This window comes from Apaloderma vittatum, unplaced genomic scaffold, assembly GCF_000703405.1.
Source record: "Apaloderma vittatum isolate BGI_N311 unplaced genomic scaffold, ASM70340v1 scaffold25073, whole genome shotgun sequence".
In the NCBI taxonomy this organism is placed as follows: Eukaryota; Metazoa; Chordata; class Aves; order Trogoniformes; family Trogonidae; genus Apaloderma; species Apaloderma vittatum.
In genome coordinates, this window is record NW_009706784.1 from 16,043 (window position 1) to 32,332 (window position 16,290).

The 16,290-nt window shown below is 44.3% G+C and overlaps 1 protein-coding gene across 1 annotated transcript; it reads right to left on the minus strand.

Annotated features, from left to right (window-relative positions):
* Window positions 1-668: 668 nt before the first annotated feature.
* LOC104271306 (chromosome unknown open reading frame, human C6orf106) lies at window positions 669-16,084 on the minus strand (the record flags this gene model as incomplete). The annotated part of the gene is made up of 4 exons (XM_009865933.1): window positions 669-1,222; window positions 9,634-9,962; window positions 12,108-12,305; window positions 15,930-16,084. Coding segments are annotated over 4 exons (718 nt in total), but the record flags the coding sequence as incomplete, so codon positions are not given.
* Window positions 16,085-16,290: the final 206 nt, after the last annotated feature.

Here is a 16,290-nt window from a genome sequence, read left to right on the forward strand (position 1 = left end):
AGGCGACAAGCGTGGAATCCAGCTGGTGATGCTCCTAACTCTTGCTCCGCATTCAAAAATGCAAACAATTAGCTTCTAAGCTAATACTTTAGCACAGGAAAAATGAATGCAAACTTATACTCTATAAGAGAGAGATGCAAGAATCAAAATTAAAAGGACATGACTTTTGCAAAGCTTTGTAACTACTACCAAGTGAATTATAGCTGCAGAAAGAGAGTTTCCTCTTGGCACAAGACCGATACGCTTGCTTGGTTGCTCTAGGCACGGCTACTGTACATCAAGAATTAACAAAATGGTATTTTAAAATGCTAACCACATAAGACAGCCCTGGAACTTGAATAGATCTGTTTCTTATTCATATGGGTGCGTATCTGTGTGTACTTCATGTACAAGGGGAAGGGAAATAAGCCCTCCATGTTATCCTAGGAGTCCCAGAGTCTTTCTCTCCAACTCTGATACCTTGTCCTCAGTATGGTTTCCAACATGCAGGACAATTAACAGCAACACTCAAACCAAAAGGAAAAAAACAAACAAACAAAAAAAAAGGAAAGAAAAGATTAAAAAGTTGGTAACTAAAACCAGCAGATGATATTAAAAATGAAAAGCTGGGTGTAGACCCAACCTGTCACTAAAAGATGTCTGACAGAAAGAAGTCACTGCACAAACCCCACAAGATGCTAAGCAAATTCCCATTCGGTAGCAAGCAAAACATGACAGTTCCATAAAAATGCACGCTGTCCCTTATTTAAAAGAAATATGAACAAAAACCAAACAGAAATTAAACATTTGCTCAAAGTACAACCGCTCTGTAGGCAAAATATTTCTTCTTAAAGATGGCTTTTTCATTTTAAATTTTTAAACCTCTTTTCAAGCTACCTAATTATAGGTGAGAATGATTTCTAAAAAAACCCATGGTGTTGGTATATTTTCTTTCTCATAGCATTTAACAACACTCCTGAAATCCAGCATTCACACATGCATACTTAGATTTTGTATTTTCCTCTGGAAACAGCTAGTCTTAAGTTACTGGGCTTTTGTTTTTTTCTTCTTTATCCAGAACACGGAGGCAGAGAAGGGGGAAGTCCATGTTGTATCTGTCTGCCACATGAATCCCCCTCCCTTCCCCCAAAAGTCAGTTCTTTGTTAAATTCTCCTCTTGTCGATACCCGTTTTGTGTTTTTGTGTTTTAAGACTGTCCGAAGGGATAAGGACCGTGGAAACCCTGAAAGAAAGTTGGAGACATAATCAATTTCAACAGAAATCAAACTGATCAGCGCACACCTACAAATACCGACCAGCCCGTCCCAGCATTTCTAAACCAAAATCAAGCCTTTACCCACCAATGTGACTTTTGTCATCCAGCCTTACAACCACAGCTTGTAGTTGGCTTCCCCAGAGGTGGCAGATGCTATTCACTTACCTTTTTCAGGTGTTACCATGCCACAAAGCAACTCGTGTTTCCTACACCAGAGCAAAAAATCCCCTAGAGAGGCTACAGCACCTGCGAGGCCAAGCAACTGCAGTTCCCCAAGTCTGTTCTAAAGATTACAGCAAACTGTTAAGCAAGAGGCTGTAACTGGTAGAAAAGTCTATTCAAGATAAAAAAAATTAAATAAATAAAATCAAAGATTCGGAAATCCACATTCCAACAAGTGCCACTTTTGTTCGCTCAAGATAATGCACATTTTCCTCACGGGAACATCAACCGCAATGTTTAACCAAAAAATCAGAATGCTTACTACAGAACTCATTTTTCCTCCTTTCTATCTTGAAGTGAGTCACCTAAACGCCAGATCTGGTAACAGGGCTCAACTTCACAGGAACTCCTTTCTGTAATCTCTATTGCTCATGTCAGCTACCCAGGGGTTCAACAGAAAGCAAAAGAAAGTGACCAGCAGGCAGGCAAGAGATCTCCCAACTCACAGGGATATGAAGTTTGTTATAACGACGAAGGTACAAACCACACACAAAATCCTCCTGCAAGATCCAGACACGTACTCAGGTCAGAAGTGAGATAAGGGAGAAAAGCTCATGGTATTTCATTGTCCAAGTTGAAAGACCATGACAGAAACACTTCTGAAACCCCAGTCCAGCTTCTCTCCAGCACGCTGCTGAGTACAACAGCCGGGAGCCCAATCGGCACAAAGTCCTTCGTCGTCTTTAAGTAAGCTCTGGCCAGTTTTCACCATTTTGCCTTTAACAGGGGCAAATCTCAAAGGAAACACCGTTTCCTCCACGTTCTCCTGCAACTCTGTAACAACATTACTGCATGAGCCACAGAGCCATAACAAGACTTTAATGTGACTCAAGGAAAGCATCAACTTCATTAGCTTAAGCCCATGTACAAAAACTCCACTTCAAGAGCTCTGTCATGTATCTATATTATAAAAGCAGCCTGTAATCCTGCTACAGCTGGTGAGAAGTAAATTATTTAGGATGTATCAGGTGGCAAAATACAAGACAACAGTAAAACGAAGCATCTATCAGCAGCTCTAAACTCAACCAAGAGGAGGATTAGTGGACAACGGAGCAGGACATCTCACAAACTGCGTGGGAACTATGGAAGACATGGAAATGGCTGTTTGCAGCCAGAAATACATGCAAGTGATGGAAAACCAAACACGTTTCTACCCCAGGAATATGCTGCACTCTCGGTTTGTAAAGCCAGCTTCTCAAAAGGCAACACCCAGCAGATGCCAGCACAACAGCACACCTCAGAGAGGAGCTCCCACTAAAAATCAAGAGACCGGGATATTGAACATTCCTGAAAAATACAGTTACTGAAACAGCACAACAGGGAAGGGCCGCAGAGAAACATTAAAGCAACCCGCACAAAAAAATAACCCCACTCACAACGAAAGGATACAGCAGGAAAACAATGTTATAAGCAAGATCTTAACCCAAAGGGGTTAAGCTACCGTACTTATTGCTCTGCGGAAGAAAAACAGGATTTGTTGCCGATTACCGGTACAGACACATTTGCCAGAATTTGCTTCATCTTTCAGTTACCTGCCCAGAAGGCTTTGTTTGCAGATACTGACTGGCAAGCACCCACAAGCCTCGGGAGAAAAAAAGCCAGCGGCTACTGCCGGCACAGCGGAGCCTGCCTGGTACCGCTCGTGTTTTACAGTTCACGTCACAGGCAAAACCTTGTTGATTTAATTTGCGCATGCCGTAAGCCAAGACATCTGCATCACCCCATGACATAAAAGAATTAACACAGTTAATCAGCACACAGTCCAGTCTTCAGCTGAAGTCAGACAGGAGAACAGTTCATTAGTCTTTTTGTACGCAGAGAAGGGCCCTGTGAAGAGCTATTAACCCCGTTTTCAGGGGTACCCTCTGGATCTTCAGATACTTTTCTGCAGCATCTAATTTAAAGCTACACAATTATGCTAATCATGTGTTAATTAAAGGCAGAATTCAGCTGACCTTCAGAGTGTCAGATTACTGAGTATACACAGCTTTGTACCACTTGCTACACTGCACTTAACGGGCTGACATCCCTGAGGAGCTTCCCTCACCAGCAGTCCCCAGAGCCTGCGACCAGGGTTAGCTTCTCCTCATGCAGTGAACTTCACCAAGAACAAAAAGCCCCCAAACATTTGCTTTTGGAATTGTCGCTCTTCGCTGCATTTCACTTACCCATGCGATTTGTTCTTGTACGTGAGAACGGGCAAAATTAACACACTTGTTTCTCCTCTTTAAGATCAAATGTAAACTTAGTTTAACATCAGACCCTGAGCAAGGAGCTGTTACTCCCCTTTGTGAAACGGGAATATGCCTTTCTTCTTCCTCAGTAAGACGCAAGCTCTCTGCAGAGCATCGTTTCTCATTACATTTATTCAACATGGGCAGCGTAACAACGTCTTGATACCTGAAAACTTGTTACTGCTGCAACGCAGGTACCGAACTCGATTACATGACATTTTCAAGGATAATTATCCCTTGGATGCAGTATTTTACATCATAAACATGCAAAAATAATTCTGCATACAATTGCAGTTTTTCCAAGTTAGTTCAGCTGAAGAATTATTCACACTATTTTTGGCAAATTCCCATCTATTCTCAAAAATGAGATCACAGTCTTTCTGAAAAGCTCAGCTGCAGCTTTGCAAATTTACTTTGAGTTCTTCCAGTATCTTCCACAGAAGTAATTGCTAACTTGCTAGTGAAAGCATCCTGGCTATTCATACAGATAAATATGTGAGAACGGAGGGCCGTGTTTTCTCAAGAAAAGACTCTACGTGAAAATTATCAGTATAAATTGTCATCTGACTTCTGTGTCTGGAAGAGAATTGAGACGTTTTGGGAAGTTAAAGGCCTTTGTGAATCCTGAGCTCTTTAAATGAGGGCACCTGCGCTAGAAATAAAACAAAGATTAAGTTAATCTTTCATAAACCATCACAACACAGGCTTTCAAACAGCTATCTTTATTTCACCTTCGTGACTGAGTCAAGATCAATAAAAGGTACACTTGAAGAGAGCCAGGAGGTGCTGATGCACAGCTGCAAAGCGATACAGGAGTCCCCCAGCGCACACCCACGGCAGCGTCAGACAACACACAAGTCCCCGTTTCCTCGTCACCTCCTGGGCCGCTCCTAGTCAGTGCTTCTCCAAACTACGCTGAGTTCTCTTGACTAACTTACAGAAACAGAAGAACAAAGTATTGAGCACTTATTTTTTTTTAATTCCACGCATGCTGTGCAAACATGGCGCAGCGGTTAAGACCACCAGGAAGTTAAGAACCTCGTCAGAGCGCAGCCACTCGTAGGGCTGGTTTAGGTACACGAGGGGCTCAGGGACGTGATTAAGTTACCATGCAACAGCCTAGCTCTTGTAACTCAGTCAATGGCGTGCTTAGAGCCTGCAGAGATAAAACAACAGGGAAACTCTGTTGGCCTGCAATGGAGCCAAGTTAAGCTAAAATCAGATCATGTCACATTTCCCACAGTCCAAAAAAAGCACACGGACTGTCGGTTTGCATGGACGAGCTCACATGCAGCATCCAAACACGTTAGTCTGTCACCAGATAAGCAAACCAGCTCATGCAACACCAGTTTAGCCCGCAGATGCTGTGCGGCAGGGTGGCTGTCAAAGAGTGGCTACAGGAGTTTGGAGTTGCTCTCCGGCTTTGTTCTCAACAAATTTAACCCTGTGGCAGCCAGCCTGGTTTCAAGCCCAGATACCAGGATGGAAGGAGATTCTCTTTTACACGGAAGCAAACACTTCTGGGGTGTCTTCTCTACCCACAAATATAGTTTGGTACCCAAATGGTATCCAGTGGACAAATTTCTGTTTAAGTTTAGAGGCACGCCCCAAAATACGCAGATTGGAGCGCCCTGGTTTGGAAGAAGCACACATCTAGAAGCAGCAGCAATTCTGAAACCAGGGGGAAGCCAATTAAAGGCTCTAAGGATAGAGAGAGGTTTGGTTTCCCCTTACATATAGAAAGCTGCCAAGTAGCACGGATCAGAATTCAGCTTCACACAGGATGAAGAGGAGGAGCAAAAATACAGCAGGAAAAAAAAGGCATTAAGATTTTCGTTTTGTGAACCCCAAATATGTTTACATTTCATTGGGCTTTTGAGAGTAGCACGAGTAACAAACAGCAGATTAACACCAGACAAGCTGCAGAGCGCCCTTTGCTATGGCGGTGCCGATGCAAATTGTTCTGAACGGGCAAATCTTTGCAGAATCAGAACTTGTACGTGCAGTTTCCTGCATTATGCAGAAAGCGGCAATTCCTCAATTCATACGGGTAACAGATTTCGATGGATTTATTTTTACATACACAGGCGACAAGTACAATCTGAACGTCAGTGTATGGCTCTCCACTTGAGATCTTTTCAGACCTTTACACCTCTATGTTCCTTCCCTTAGCTAAGAAATTTCACTCTAACTCCCCAGGCACTGTAAGGCCGCATCTCACGCTTTTAATGTAAAAGACTGTCACAAGAGAGCAGCAGTGACCTCCACGGTGTTGCTATGAGACAGGAGCGAGTAAACAGAAGGAAGCTATATTAGCCTCATCTCTCTGGAGAACCCGGAGAGAAAGCGATTGCCAAAGAGGAGAATAAAATACCCATGCATGGGTATATCTGGACTCTAATACAGCTCATCCCTATCCTGAGATAAGCATCCTATCCTGCACTTAAGCACATCTTTAATTCTAAGAACATGCAAAAACTCCACTGGGAGTAGGAGATAGAACAACAACATGCTTGAAGCAATGCCCTGAACGCAGCCCCTGACCTACAACCTTCTGGCAGTTTATTCGACAAGGTGAGCAGGGGGACGCAGGGAAGGCGTGCACTACGGCAGGAATACAGAGCACACTCAGCTCCTTTCAACCCTATCACAGGTTTCATCTTATCTGCTCACAGGGAATTCAGCACCTCGGTTTATTTTTCTCCCTCGGAAAGTCTGTTTCACCGAGCAGCGCATCCAAACCACGTGCTCTGTGCCGCTGCATAAAAGCGTTTTGAGTGTTTCCACGTGTGAAACATCGATATACTTGTCTAACCCAGCGGCAGATGGCATGTCAGCGTCACACCAAGATCCTGACTCCAGTGGGGAATTTTAGAGGACAAGTCACACCTGCCGAGCTGCACCAGAGGGAGAACTAATACAGACAAGGTCTGGCAACCTCTAGTATGTTTTACAGCTGCAGATGCCAGAAAGCACTAGCTTGATCACAAAGATTTCATGGTCTCATGCAACTGTGTGAGTGGGGTTCTCCATGATCTTTTGGCAGAGGAAGGCTCCACAGTGATCTGAGAAATATTGAAGGGCCTATACTACTTTTAAGTATGGGGCACAGACTCTTCTGAACACCTTGAGTAGAGCTCACCCATCCCCTTCGCCGTATCTCACCAAATTATGTCAAACATGACAAGGGATTCACTCCGTTCATACATGAAAGCAGACAAAAATATTAAGAGGTCCTGCCCAAGATAAATAAAATCCAGCAATCCCAGCGTGCAACAACAGAACTAACCCACGGTACTCTTTTGTCTGCTCCTAGAACTTGAAATAAAGCCTTTCACATCAATATTCAATTGCAAGACAACAGCTCCAAATGTAGTTGTTTTCTTTCCCCCTCTCAAGCAGCAGAGGACAGGTTCGAGTCCCCAGGGAAGTGGCAAAGATGGGTCACAGAGAGCTTTTCCTAACAGGTACGGGAACACCATCTGCTGATCAGGTGGTTTAATACTTCTGACATCACCTCCAACAAGCCCTTTTCTGCTTAAGCGGTCTCCCAGCTGGGCACACTGCTTACCCGTCACCCCTTTTGAGAGAAAAAAATATAAATATCTTCTTTTCCAGACTGCAGGAAGAATGCAAGCAATAGTGCTAGACCTGTACCAGGGAGGGTGAGGCATGTTCACCTGGCAGTTTTAAACAAGACCAAGGACGTCGAACCAACTCAAGCTTGTTCACTATGGACACAATATTGTACCAGTGTGAATATCCATCTCCAAAAAGGACCATGAAGTTATCCCTTCTGCAGTAAGCAAGAAACAAAGTCTCTGTTTTTTATTTCAGACAGTCCACCTCAAATCCACCCAAGAATATCGCAAAAATATAAAAAGAAACAAAAAACTCTAAATTAAAAACAAAGGGAAGAAAGGCCACCTACCATCTACATCTGAGATTAGATTACAATGGCTCTCATCTCGTAAGAGTTACTGATCTTGAACTTTGGGTTATAGCTAAACCACCGTACTTAAATTTAGTGAAATCCCCTCTGCTAGCGCTTCACTCTCCTTTCTGGCTTTTCTTTTCCACAACAGAGCTGACCTTTGCTATGTCCTCTGCACCTCCAACCGGCATCAGTTTCTCACACCTACATATGTAGAGAAGACAAAGCATCTCGGCCACCACCCCCCTCTCACTAGGAAGGGTGAGGATATAAACCAGAGGGAGAGATCGAGTGAAAACTGAAGGCCACGTTCCTGCCAAAACCCCACATCCAGAATTTCCAGCCAGGAGCTTTCTGAGAAGTGCACACATTAGCAGTGCCACATCTGCCCACCGGCAAGTGCAAATCAGCTGTGAAGCAGCTGACAAGCTCTGCCCTCAGAAAACAGGCAAGGGCAGGGGGGAAAAGCCACCTCCAGTCTACAGCTGACACCACAAGTGGAATTGAGTTTTGCCACCTAAATTAAACGCAGGATTTTAGCTATGAAAGGCTTAGGTAAGCCCTTCATCTCTACCTCACCAAAACTGTACTTGGTAACGAGTTTTTATTTTCCATCAAATGGCACGTAGAGCTGTTACGGGGTGGGATACGTACAGCAGAGAGCCGGGGAGCAGCACGGCCCCGCCTGAAGCACCTAAGATAACAAGTTTATGCCGACTTGGTGCACGGACGGCCTCTGCAGTTAGACCAGGGCCTGTCTCTTCAGGGAACACCTCTGCCCACCAAGCAACCCCCAAAGGGCAGGGAGTTTCAGTCTCTGCTAACTCAGGTTCTGCTCAAACTGACAGGTGAAAGGCTTTAGTGTTCGATCCTTTCCTAAGCCACCCATTTCACCTCTAAGTGAGCGAGAATCTTGAAGCAGGAGGCAATCGAGCAGACAGCAATTTACGTTTGGGGCACAAACCACAAAACGGGTGATTGGTAGTCTGTCAAATAGCTAATCCCACACATGCCATCAGTAAAAAAAAAAATAAAATAAAAAAATGCATAGCCCTGGTGCAAATTAAGTCACTAAAATATGACCCACTGGTAGAGGACAGGCAGCTTATCCAGTTAGGAACTAAAGCCCTAATGTTAGTTCACCTACAGCACTTTATTAGAGTCATTCAGCAACCAAGTGTTATTGTCCTACACAGCCTGCTTAAAGTACAGTAAAGCATTTTTAAAGGATTTTAAAAATCAAACTAGTTTGACATACGACAGTACACACCTACACATACTGGCTGCATTAACAGGTGGATTTTGAATTGTAAATAATCCTGCAATTCATTTTTCACACACAAGCAAATAAAAACAGCCAAAATATCACTCAGACTCATAGAGCATCCACCAAGCAAGCTTTTGAGAGAAATTTAAAGTAAAGATAATTTAAAAGTCACCTACAATTATAAACAAGACAAGGACACAGACAGGAATAGTCCTTTGAGTGACTGTTCCTGACAGGTAGCTTCTGGAATCAAAACGTTGAGCTCTGTAGTCTCCCCACACCAGCTAAAGAGAAGTTATCCGGTTAATCTTAGGGTTTGGGGGTGTGGTTATTTTGTTCTCTTCTCAAAATTACGTAAAACTCAGGAGCACATCTAGAGAGATATTTTGACTTATTTGCACACGCAACTGGAGCAGGCTCCAGCCACTAATAGTTACAGCACCCAGACAAGATTATATAAATTTTAAGAAGGACTTGAAGCAAAACCAAACCAAAACAAAAAAAAAAAACCCAAAAAGGTGGATCTGGTAGAGTCTATCAGAGGCAAAAGTATTTTAATGTAACAGGAGGAGTTGGCAGAGTCAGACAGTCAAATTCAAAACCTTCCTTAGCAGGTCTGGCGGAAGCAGAAGGGAAGGGCTTTGCAGTTTGTAACAAAGAACTATTACAGACATCAGCGTGTCACCACCTACCCATTCTCCTGTTCTCCCAGGGCACCTACCTTACTGTACGTCACTACCGACAAGTTGTTCGAGTGACTGCTGGGGGAGAGATTTACAGAGTTTTGTGACAGTCCATTCTCATCTTGTTCGATTTGGTCAGGAGCAGGCCCCCATGTGTTTTTGCTGATTGTGCCTAGCTCGGAACCCCCAGGGTCTTTTAGGTTGTTTTCATCTGGTTGCCTGTTCTTCTGTGGAGAGGCGAATGGGTTAAAGTTTCCTTCTACCTTGCGATGTGGTTGCGTGTTGAACTCTGTTTCGAAGGACGACAGCTGCTGTGTTACACCTAGAAGTCCTCCAACTTCCACGCTGAGGATCACCCAGATGACATCTGTGGAAAAAGACAGACACTTGGGCTGTCACTAGATGGTGCTTATGAAGAGGAGGGCAGAAGGGGAGGAACAGAACGTGAATTCCATCCTTTACAATGGCCAGAAAAGAGATTGGCTGTTTAAAATACATTTTTACGAAGCATCAGAAGTACTGGCAAAACACTAATCTAGTATCTGATCTTTTAAGAAAACCAGGCGTGTTTTACTCCTACCGTATTTAAATGAATGAGCTAAGAACACATAAAAACCAGATAACCAACAGGATGCACTGAAAAAAAGAAAACCTTAAGTGATTTTTCTTCTAGACTATGCAGCAAGACTGAAATGAGAGCCAGGAGGTATCACTGCCAATCTTCTACTCTGATGGTGAAGAAAAGGCAATGTCTTTTGTTTAGCTTCTAAAGTCTTGATTATTAAAATAAAACAACAAAAGGGTAGCTTAGAAAGTAATTACATTTATGACAATTCACTGCAAAATAGCTCCGTTCCAGTTCCAAAAACACTCACAGTAGGTGGATAAGACACCCAGGCTTGGCAGACTTTTACACAAATTCACAAGCTACTAGTTACAATAAGAAACGTATTTACAGTTCTTACTTAATGCATGTCTGCCTCTTGTACATAGATAAGATTGTTCTTTTACTTACCCTTTCATTTACACCTCATGCAAACACTCTGGCCTATTTACACGAATACTTTCTTGGTACGTATTCAAATTCAGCTTCACTGCTTTTTCTTCCCCCCCAACCTTCACCCTGCCACTTCTCCATTAAACGCGCTCTAGTTTTGTTTTGCTGCATGAAGAGAGGGGAATCAAAAAGAGCAGCAGCAATCCCTTATCTCCCCTCAGCAGATCTAAGGGCAGCACCTCTCCTGTCACAAGCAACTCTTTCCAGGTTTTCTGCACCCGGGGGGGCTGTGCTGGGGCCCTGGGGGAGCAGGCAGCAGGTACTTTCGCTGTTGGCTTTTCCCACCGAGGCTTCTCAAGCAGAATTAACCCCGCCCAAAGCTCTTCTTCCCCAGGTTTAACAGGGCTGCCCTCACCAGTTTGCTTTTTGCAACCCAACTGAAGAGAGATGCAATCTCACCTTACAAAAAAAAACCCCAAAACAAACGCAACTTGCTTAAGGACCCCCAGAGCCCTGCTAGAGCTGGAACCCCCTTCCCAACCCACCTGAGTCCCTTCCTCCTCCCATCCCTACGGCCCATCCCTCCGGCCGCCGAGCAGCCCCGCGGCGCCCTCTGGTGCTCGCCCGCTCGCCACGGTGGCATCTGAGCCCGGCCGGGATGGAAAACCACCGGGAGACACAGCCCCGGGAGGTCACACAGCGCTGGGCTTAACCTCCCAGGGACCGGGAGTGTAAAAGGTGCTAAGTACCTGGCCGGGGAAGGGCAACTGTGCCCGGCAGGTCGGTAGCCAAAGGGATTTTAATTTGTACGTCCGCTTCAGACGCCAAAGAGTCGCACGTTTGCCGACAATTCTGCCAAAAGCCCGTATTTCTGAGCAAAGAGCTATTCTGGACTCGGAGCGCTAACATCTCTCAAACTTGGGATGCTCCCAAGTGCCGAAGCAGACACAAAGATGTTCTCAGCATCAACTAAAGCTGGCTCAGACCCACTGAAGGGCTCCAAATGAATGAAGATGTTGGTGGCTCAGGCTGAGGCACCAGGCACAACATCAAAAAGTGCTTCTTAAACACAGAAAAACGGTTCACAGCAGATGCACCAAGTTACACCACTCAAACCTGGGCCTTAACTAAACTTCTCACACGAGGTTTTCACCACTTACATATTTTCCTATGCCCATATGTAGTTCATGATAACCGGCACCAAAAAAATTGCGAAAGAATCTCAACAAGGACCAACTGGGAAAGTGTCTCCAGAAGTGCACGAGCCCTTTTGCTTTTCAGAGCTTTGTGTGATCTCCAACTCATTCCAGTGTTTGGAAAACAGTTCTGTGCTGACCAAGACAACAAAGCAACTCGCCTGATGTTTTCCCTATTCTGTTTCCTATATTTAGCCTTGGAGCTGGCAGACCTCTACCTTCACCATTTGGTTATCAGGAGAGCGTCTGTAGGAGGCTGGGAGCGTCCGTGGGATCTGCGGTGGGAATAGCACAAAAAAGCAGCAAAGAGCTCACTCACCTCCGTAATAGAGTCCCGTGGCGGTGCACATTCGCCACTGTCCCTGATACATTCCTGCCGTGCTGGGGCTGCACATCTGAACGCTGACATCCGCAATCTCCTGGGGCTCCAGTGACCTGACCATCACCATGTTTACGTGGCCAAATTGGTCTCCCCCGACATACTTCAGACAGACTCCCGGGGGCCACGCCTCTGTCCCTGGGATTAAACAGAAGAAAGAATTACTGACAGTGCACTAGGAAAAGCTTTGTGTCTCTTTGTCCAAGACTGGATGAAACATGCTTATTAAAACAGTTGTGCAATTGTCGAACAGTCAAAGGAATACCAAGATACACAGAACGCAGCCAGCGATGGATGCTGAAGAACACAGCTTTCAGACAAGGCTTAACTGGTCCATTCTGAGATCAGCAGGACAGCTTCTATTTCTGTTTGAACAGTCTCTAGGCCTTCTGCACACAGAAAAATTCTCCAAGTCTCAGTATAACAGTTTAAAAAAAAAAAAAAATCAGTGTAACTGACACGCAGGTACATTTTATCAGTGCTAGAGAGAAGGATGAGGTCAGATCTGGCTGGAGATTTTCTGCCCCTCATTTCTTTCTGCCTCCCTACATGCAGTTTCTGAGCCTTGCGACATCAAAATACACATTATTAATACAAAGTGCTGACAACATTTTCTTTCAGAGATTCGTTCTTTTTTAAACCTGTTAGCAGTCTCAGGAGGAACTAATAGTTTGAGCTATAATTGAAGAGCTAGTACTACTTTCTAAATGGATTTACTTCCCTTCTCGCACCAACCCTTCTCTCAGCCCTGTGCAGAGGTGGAAAGGATCACAAATAGATGATTTACTCGTGGAGATCAGTGTTTAGACTGCAGATACTGGGGCTGACAGCGTGACCTGGCAGTCTGCAGAGATACAGAAAACAGTTACTGCATGCAAGCACAGCCGTCTCCGCCAAAGACAACAAGCGCTGGGGCAGACAAAAAGAAAAGTGCTTCCGAGACTCGTGAAAGATCAGCTTAGCAGAATTCTCTTTTGCTTCTTCCCCAGTAACATGGCACGACTAAGTCAATGGCTTTGAGAACGCCTGCTGCTCGGCCGAGGTCGATGGAAACGGCTACGGAAAGCCTGAACCACCAAAAAGCTCGGAGCCACGCTGTGTCCAGTCTCAGACGAGAACGGCGGATGCTGAGGCGACCTTAGGTTATCCCAAAGAGCATCCTTTGCAACAGCTTGCTGCTAATTTAATCCCTGTGGATACTTCAGTGAAGACACGGCAGGGACTGGTTTCCTAGTCTAGTCCTTATTTAGGGAATTCCTGGTCTGACCCAGAACACGCGATGTGCCCGAATGAAGCGGGACACTCAGGGCGGGGAAGGTGTCACCAGAGCAGAGACTGGGGGGTCTCGGGCAGAGGAGCTGAGGGACTGGCTGACCTCACACTGTGGGGTGTGGGAGCTGAGCATCAAGTCTCACCTGAAGAGGTTGGCAGCCCAGCAACATGGCTTAGTTTAAATAATTTATGTGATTTTTATCGGATTTAATGGCTTTAGGCTTGCAAGGTGCCTAGAACGCTGCAACTGATAAGCCCCATAAAATGAAATGATGATTATGTCATTCTATTTCAGTACACTCATCTCTCAGGAGATGATAAATTGTAGTAACTGTCCTGCAGAGCCAGCAGCAGCTGGAGATAGAGTGGGAAGAGGAAATAAGTCTGTTAAATCCTGCTGCTCCATCAGCAATGGTTCTACTATACAAACGGTCTTTCAGCAGACAAGCCAAGCACCATCCTGGAAGGTATCAGAGCAGGGTATTAGTTTTTAATAACACATATAAACCACCTGACTGAACCTAGCTTACTGCTTGCATGCTTAAAACCGACAATCTCTCACAGCTCTGCTTGTCATACTCCTCAGACGCTAAATGCTTTGGTGACACATGCCTCAGGTATTTTGTGTTCTAGAACTGAAGTCATTTGATCAAGGTTCCTGTAGAGCTGTTAAAGACTTTGGCTTTGCTTCAGTTATCTACCTAACAAGCAGATACTATCTGGAAACACTACAGTCCTTTGATATCATACTTTAATTAAACCATAAAGTGGTTTTAAAATGCTACAGTCCTCCTGAAACTGCACAGTCATAATGTAAGAAGTTGTATTTAACTAGAACATGCCTCAACAGCATGGTTTTAACAAGATCCGGCCTCCAGCATCACTGTTAAGAGTACAGATGTACATTTTAAGAAGTCAGGCTTTAACCCACACAGAAGCCATAACAAATGTTGGCCTTGCCAGGAACTCCTAAGTCAAGATTAACTCCCTTTCCTCATTTTAGAAGGCCCATGGACTTCAGAAGGTCAAACATTCCAAGAACAACGAAACATTGCTTGAACTAGGATGTTCAATTAAGGCTGAATTTACATCCAGGAAAGAGTACATCAGAGGAAGGAGAGAGGAAGGAGTCTCTGAGTGAGATGGAACGTTGTCATAACACACACAAATTAAGATACTCAGAGTGGAGAAACAGGACCTGTCAAACTTACTATGTTTGTAAGACCTGTACTTGAGACAGTTATATAAAAGTTGCCAGTCAATTTTTCACATTAGTGGAGTTTAAGCAAGCTACACATGTCTCCCTTCCATCGCAGTGTCGAACAAATGGAGGCAGAAAATGCAAATTGAACTAATTAAGCCCTTTCTTTAGAAAACAGTCTCTATAAATTAGTGTTCTTTAACATACACCCTCCCTCTTCTTGCTTCTCATGTCCTGATGAAATACTCCTAGACCTTCAGCATGGCTTTAGTCTCTGTTACACTTTGATATTCAGCACAAATCCATACAACACTCAACCACTGCAGTTATTTACATGTACAAACACTGACACAACTGAACTTCACTCATGATGATTCATGGCATTATACCTTGTTGTGCTATCATTCTTCACAGAAGTGCAAGCGGGTCGATTAAATTCAGACACACAGCCTAAACATTCATGTAACATCCTGTCATTGCGACACCTGAGCACAAGGTATTCCGCTTTGCATCCGCGGATCTCATTCTTCTCTGACTACATCCCAACAGATCAAGCTCTGAGAATGCACTTTGCCTAGTCTCACTTCCTGGATTCCAGTCACTGTTTTGACTTATTTCATACTGGAATGTGGTGTCTCCAGCCTTGCATCCTCTGAGAGCACCAGAAGTTACAAGAGTAAAGGGTCCCTGTCACATTCCCCTTGCATCACTACCTCTGTAGAGTTAAATCATTGCATTGCTGCCTCCACAGAGAATACAGTTCTACAAACACAGTTTTACAGGGAGCTGAAAGACCAAAAGACAGGGACTATAAGAGAAATGGTGCGAGGAAGGGTAGTGGTAAAATACAGGCTGGTCACGTGCTAAAAGACTTTGAGATTAAAAGTGATGTCTCCATTGACTTAAAAACCTACACAATTTGTTTGCATTAAGTGATCAGAAACATGACTAATTAAGGATTCTTAACCTCTTTTCAGATTTAGCTACTTCTGTTAAAAAACAACAAACCAACCTCAATTTCTTCATCTAGCAGCTTCCCAGAGTTTTTGTTTGTGGTGGCACAAGGCACAAGACTGGTGAACTGACTGAGCTACACATCTCGCCACAAAACGTTTGTGCCAACACAGGAAGGGGACCACACAGGTTGGAGGGCCACCTCCTTCACTGGCAGGGTGGCTCCGTTCCAAGTTAGGTGCACGTGAACCTCCTCCCTGAAGCCAGCATCCCTCCCATTCGATCTGCCATCCTATCCCATAATACAACCTACACTGGTTTTGCTACGCTCTTACCTGTGTTTTGTATCCTCCATGTTTTTGTAAACTGGGTATCGGGAGGGATAGACTCTCCTTCACCTATGGTGACATCTTCAACAAAGGACATGGAGGGTACGTTGATATTTGGACTCTCAAAATCATAGTAGGCTCCAATGGCGGCTTGTAGGTTCCTAGAAAGCAAAAAAAAGAAACAACCAACAGATTACAACCTGGAGTACAGGTGGGTCAGGTCCTTTTATGTATGTCATCTGAAACAGGCAAAAATACTACCCAGACTTATTCGCTCTGCTGCTCACGTTGTTTTAACATTTTTATCTCTATCAACACATAGATTCACCAGACTAACAGAGCTCAAAATACAGCATTTTACTTGCCA